General features: G+C 40.8%; 1 protein-coding gene across 1 annotated transcript in view; it reads left to right on the top strand.

The window, feature by feature from the left end:
* The first annotated feature begins 5,197 nt into the window (after positions 1–5,197).
* ANLN (anillin, actin binding protein) overlaps positions 5,198–6,000 on the top strand; it is a 37,264-nt gene continuing 36,461 nt past the window's right edge. Inside the window, exon 1 of the mRNA XM_063129636.1 lies at positions 5,198–5,238. Coding sequence (XP_062985706.1) covers positions 5,221–5,238 — 18 coding nt within the window. The 5' untranslated portion in view covers positions 5,198–5,220. The remainder of the gene's footprint in view (positions 5,239–6,000) is intronic.

The raw sequence follows: 6,000 nt of genomic DNA, 5'->3' as shown, positions 1-6,000 counted from the left end.
TTTCGTTCCGGAGGCTTGCCTATATACCCTATATACCCTGCCATGGCTGTGCAGTTGCACCCAATTGTTTAAATGACACAGCCACCAACTAGCAGCCACATCGGACTTTTCCCTGTGAAACTGTGCTTTTTTTGAAGTATTGTTTTACTTTTTCAATTGCTCCGATGTCACCATGTTCTTTCTTTGTCTGTCAGTGGTAGCTTTGTTTTGGGTTAAGAAAGTGGGTGTACCTAGGGGCGGATCCCAGCACAGGATAGGTGTGTGGGGGGGGGGCAGACTCAACAAGACTTGTAATGGCCACCATGGCAATGTAAAAGTCAGGGGATGAAAGTAAGGGCAGTTAAGATATATAAAGCATAAATTAAATAAATTCTAACACCGCAGATGTGCTGCTACAGGCTTTCAAAGTTGCTCAGAGTTGCCATAAAAAAATGGTTTTTGCTGTTTCCCATTCCCGCCATGTAACAATGGTGCTGTGATATTTCCCAGGCTGGATAGCCCACGCTAACTCCTGCTGTGTAACTCTTTCAATTCTCTTCGCAGCAGCCATGCTGCGAGGTTTTGAGGAAATCAGGAGGCAAAGCGGCAGCGCATAGACAAGGCCCTAGTGAGGTCGGAGTCAGCAGCAAAGGCTCCCTAATGTCTCACAAAGTCCTTAACTTGTTTCTGTCCATCATCTGAATTAAAGGTCATGCAGGATGCTCATGCAAAGCCCTCAGTTTTCAGACCGAAAATCTCAACTACTTAGAAAAGGGAGTTTTGTTTTTTTCAAACCAAGTCAACTATGGATATCCAGAAGTAAATTGGACTTACCTGGGCTCAATAAAATTATTTCGTCCAATTAAAATGAGAGTCTTCAAGGACCAGTATTATCTGGAAAATACTAAGTACAGGACTGCAGAGATACATTCTATCCCTCCCTGCTCTTTTGTGTATTCAAGTCAAATGATCAAGAATGCTGTTTAAAACTATTATTTTGAATATGTGAGCTCTTTTGCTCTTCTTGAGTTCCCTCTTCCTCTCTGTAGTGAATTTACTGAAATATTATACTAGAACCATTGTATAGCCATTGTTTGGAACAGGCTGAAATTCCTCATCCTACCGGTCTTCTCTACCAGTTGCCTTGAAGGTCCTCCTAGGCTGGTCCCAGTTGTCTAGTTTCTGAACCATGTATCTTAACTGACACTCTGCACCTGCTTTTCTAGAACATTGTGTTGAATCTTCTATGATGTCATACTGTGACTTCATCCTATCAGATTCGAAACTACACCTGGGTCACAACCATTGTATTAGGTTTTTAGAATCCAAACTACTGAAAATACTGATCGGAGTTTGAGAAGTTGCTTTTACTTCAAGCCAAGTAATGCAACCAAACTTAATTAGCATGTGAAGGATGAGTGGTTGAATCCTGCCCCTTCCTTTGGAATTCTAAAGCTGGCCAGTGAAAATTCAGACTAGACTTAAATGTGACAATTTAGTTCAAGAGGCAGTTGAAGAGAATAAGCAAAAAGAACAGTTACCCTCTTTGGCCAGGTGCCTAACCAGGGTTGAGGAACTTATGGCCTTCCAGACATTGCTGGACTTGAACTCCCATCAATCCCAGCTAGCATGGCTAATGGTCAGGATTAATGGGAGTAGTAGTCCACCATCTTTTAGGAGACATCATGTTGCCCATCCCTGGTTAAAAGGACACAGCAGTCAGGATACTGGACTACAACTTTACTGTCTCTGAAGAACAGGACACTAGCAGGAAACTCTTGATTCCATCCAGATGCAAGTAAATCCAGTAATCCAGTGCCACCTAGTGATTAATCTATAAATTAATCTATAAAATGACATTATCCACACATCTCACTCTCCCCAACACCACCCTGCCCCTTTTGTTTAAGGAAAGCATTAAATCAGCAATGTTGAACTAGTTGTAGTTCAGGCATTCAATTACTCATCTGTAAATCTCAAACGCTTCCAAATAACTTGAACAGAGCAAATAACAATCAGTCTTACAAAATGGTTCAGGCAGAGTCTCAGTAGGTGAACTTTGTTTTCTAGGTACTCCCTGTACCTTTGGTGATTGTACTTTCTCAGGAACAGGAAGCAGATGGCATCAGTTTATGTTAAAGTATTCTATGTTTGCTCTCAAAGGAATATGATCTGCAGCTACATTGATTCATTTTTTCCTTACAATTGTTATGTTACTATCATAACAACAACATATAAGTGTTTCTGAACTACTTAGGATGCAATCCTTCACTCACTTGTCTGATTGTAAGCCCTATTGAACTCCATGAAACTTATTTCTGAGGAGACATGCATAGGATTGTGCTGCTAGCTTTCTTCAGAACTCCATCTTTATATGTTTATGTGCAAATATGTACAAATTTCAGAGATAGGTGAATCAAATGTTGAGTCTACTCTCAAAGTGCATAAAAATATTTTCATTTAAATATATTCATGTTGCAATAAATGTCCGCCCTTTAAATTCTGCCAGTTGGCTTCAATTCAACCGTGGTGATATTTTAAAATATGAAAAACAAAAATATCTCAAAATCCTACATTGTTTACGTAATGCCCTCTGGTGTAAACATGTTGGTATTGCACATTGAAGAATTGCATAGATATACCGTAGTTGGTTCATATTTTTTTATTAATCATGTTAGATTGTGCAAAATTGTTATGCATTGTTTTTAGTGTTTCATTTATGTGCCTTTGGAAGGAAGGAAGGAGGAAACTGCAGCTGCTTAATGGATTGGCATATGCACAGTGTAGGAGAAAATTACCTCAAAATATAGTCTTATGACTGCAAGGTATAAGTCAATGACCCTGATTCAGAACAGTATAATTATCTGTTCTGTTTTACAAATCCAAAGCAATTTGCAGTTTTACAGATTAAAAACGGGGATCAGGAAATAACAGAATTCCTATTTGATGAAGAAAAAACCTCTTGCTTTGGCTCCAGAAGATTGGCAATCTTTTATAGACATGAGAGAAAGTGGGATTTCAAAGCAGGAAATTAGACACTGAAAACTTCTTTTTCCATATCTTATATACATACATATTAACCTGGGAGTAAGTCTACCAAGTAGGGCTAACTTCTGAGTGGAGTTGTATAAGACTGCACTGTTAGTGTTCATACTTGACTTACAATCTGTAGGGATGGCCAGCTTAAGTAGTTTAAACAGCCACTCTGAATATGTTTCATGATCTAAACTGGAGACCCATAATTAATGCATATTTTAGTCCATATTGTGAACATCATAAACATATCATTTCCAAAACATGATGGATGCCAAACCATAGTTGATACTTATTCTGCAATCATCCTTAAATTCTTATTCTCGTACTAAAAAGCTTTGTTAAGTTTTGAGAAATCCAAAGGCTTAGACTTAGAAATCAGAAATAAAATGATGAATTTGGTTTACTTTTTACTTTCTTCCCTGATTGCTTTATCATTTTTTTTTTTTATGGTGTACTTTTCCAACATTTTTCTTTGGGGATGCACTTTGAATGCTAGGATTCTCTCAACGCCAAGGAGAATTTGAATTTTAAACCAAACCAAACCAAAACCAAACACCCACACATACAAAAACCATGACCTGCATTTTGATTAACCTTGTTGTCAGGAAAATAAGAAGTCATGAAGCTTCTAGATAAACTTAGGCCACGGCTACACCTAAGGTTTATCCTGGGATCATCCAGGGTTCGCCCCTGCCTAAGCACTGGATCCCCTGTGTGTCACCTAGATGAACAGGTTTGACCCCTGGACGATCCAGGGATAAACCTTAGGTCTAGCTATGGCTTTAGACTGTATTAAAAAATGCTAGCTTTCCTCAGATTTGAAGGCAATATTCTAGAGCCATCATGTTTTCACTCCCCCCAAACGTGAAAGGTTGTCCTTAGTTTATAAGTAAACTCGAAGTAGGACTAATGTTGGATACAGCCCACAGTGTGCATGAAAGTTTATGCCACAATAAATGTTCGTCTTTAAACTTATTAAAAACATAAAAACACAGAAAGTACAGCTGTAAACTTCAGGCGATTTGCTGCAAGCAGCCAGACCCGACATTGGCCTGGTTCAGACAACACGCTAATCCATGCTGTTTAACCACGAAATGGTTTCCCTTAACCATTTTGTGGTTAAGCAGCATGGTTTAACATATTGTCTGAACCAGGCCAGTGAAGCGCATGCATTGAAATCCTGGGGCGTAAGGTAGGCAACCCTAATATGACTGCAACCAGTCGTAGGATTTTCTACTGAATAAACAATTATTAGGCTTGGGCACCGTCCCACGAAAAAGTCTGTTCTGCTTCTTTTCTGTTGCCTGTCCGGGAAATTGTTAAACAGCACAGGAACTCTCCAAAAAGAAGGCAGCAACCCTAAAAGTTGATGTCAGAAGGCGCCTTCGTTTCAACAGATACAAAATACATTCGCCTAAATGGCCAACGTTCACGTCAGAACCGATAAAAAAGAGAGATAGACTCTAGTGTTTAAGAGTAGAAAAGTTTTTAATCTCTTTGTCCAAATGTCTCTGCTGTTTAAAAATATTGTGTTGTTTTTTTTTAACTGTTTGAAAGAAGGCTCGACGTTTCGGATCTATGGATCCTTCCTCAAGAGCTGATTAGACAGAATAACATGTAAAAGCAAAGAGTCAAAATAGAGCAGTTAAAAGACTTCTTTACGTTCTTGTCGTCTGTTGTCTCGAGCCTTCTTTCAAACAGTTTTTTTTTAAATATATTTTTAATCAGCAGAGTCATTTGGACAAAGAGATTAAAAACGTTCCTACTCTTAAACACTAGAGTCTATCTCTCTTTTTTATCGGTTCCACATAGTGTTTTCCCCCCTCATCATTTTGACAACGTTCACGACAGTCACCCTCTCCACCCTTTACTCCCCTATTAGCCTGCTCGGGTGGTTTGAAACCTGAAAAACGCCCGGTTAAGGTTACGCTCTCATTCCGGAACGGAGGTGGGGAGAGAGAATGCGCATGCGTGACCGAAGAGGCGATGGCTGTCTTTCGGTTGACTCCGTCTCTTATACGTAACTGCGTTGGGCGGAGCGGCACTGGCCGCTCGGAGAGGCGCACGCGCATTGCGCAGGTCGGCTGTGGCAGGCGCTGAAATTCAAATCTGAAGGGCGGTTATCTATCACTGGGGCTCGAGACGGAGAGGCGGCTCGGTGGCGGACGCAGTGAAAGGGGGCGCGCGCTGGCGATACCTGTAGGCATGGACCCCTTCACCGAGGTGAGTGGCTCCGTCCGCGCAGCTTTCCCCGCTGAGGGGATTATTAAGCCTGTCAGTGTGCACGGGAACCAGGTGTGCGTGTAGGGCAAACGAGTCAATCTTGCAGAGGGTGGGGTGAGACAGTTCTGATATGTGGGGGTACATGTGGCATGGGAATATTCTTCAGGGTGAACCTTCCTCTAGAGTAATTCCCAATACATTCAGGGAGAGATCTGCTTCTGGGAAAACATGCATAGGTGCGGACTGTAGTTCTTAGTTCTCCTTAGAGTAGACTCACTGAAAGGAATGGGACTTGGGTTAGTCATGACTAACTGAACTCCCATTCATTTCAATGGGCCCAGTCTAAGTAGGACTAACATTGGATATTACCCAATGGCTGAAATACTGTGTATGCTTACCTGGATGTAAATCCTGTTGAATTCAATAGGGCTTACTTTGGAGTAAACATACATAGATAGAATTGTGCTCTAAGATCTTTATAAGTGCCCCAACAAGGATTTTATGGTGGGATCCTATATGCCTGCTCAGAAGTAAGTCCCATTGAGTTCAGTGGGCATTCTCCCAGGTAAGTGGGTATAGGATTGTAGTCTATACTATCCACCAACACCACACACACACACCCACACACACACCCAGGATATCTGGATTCTGGAGTATTAATACTAAGCCTTTTTGCCATTTCTTGTTTACTATCTGACTTCGAAACTTTAGGAATACAATGCACAAGCCTCTCAATTGCATATATGTGTATAATATATATAC

This window comes from Elgaria multicarinata, chromosome 1 (assembly GCF_023053635.1).
Source record: "Elgaria multicarinata webbii isolate HBS135686 ecotype San Diego chromosome 1, rElgMul1.1.pri, whole genome shotgun sequence".
Classification (NCBI taxonomy): domain Eukaryota; kingdom Metazoa; phylum Chordata; class Lepidosauria; order Squamata; family Anguidae; genus Elgaria; species Elgaria multicarinata.
This window is presented reverse-complemented; position numbering and strand designations above follow the sequence as displayed.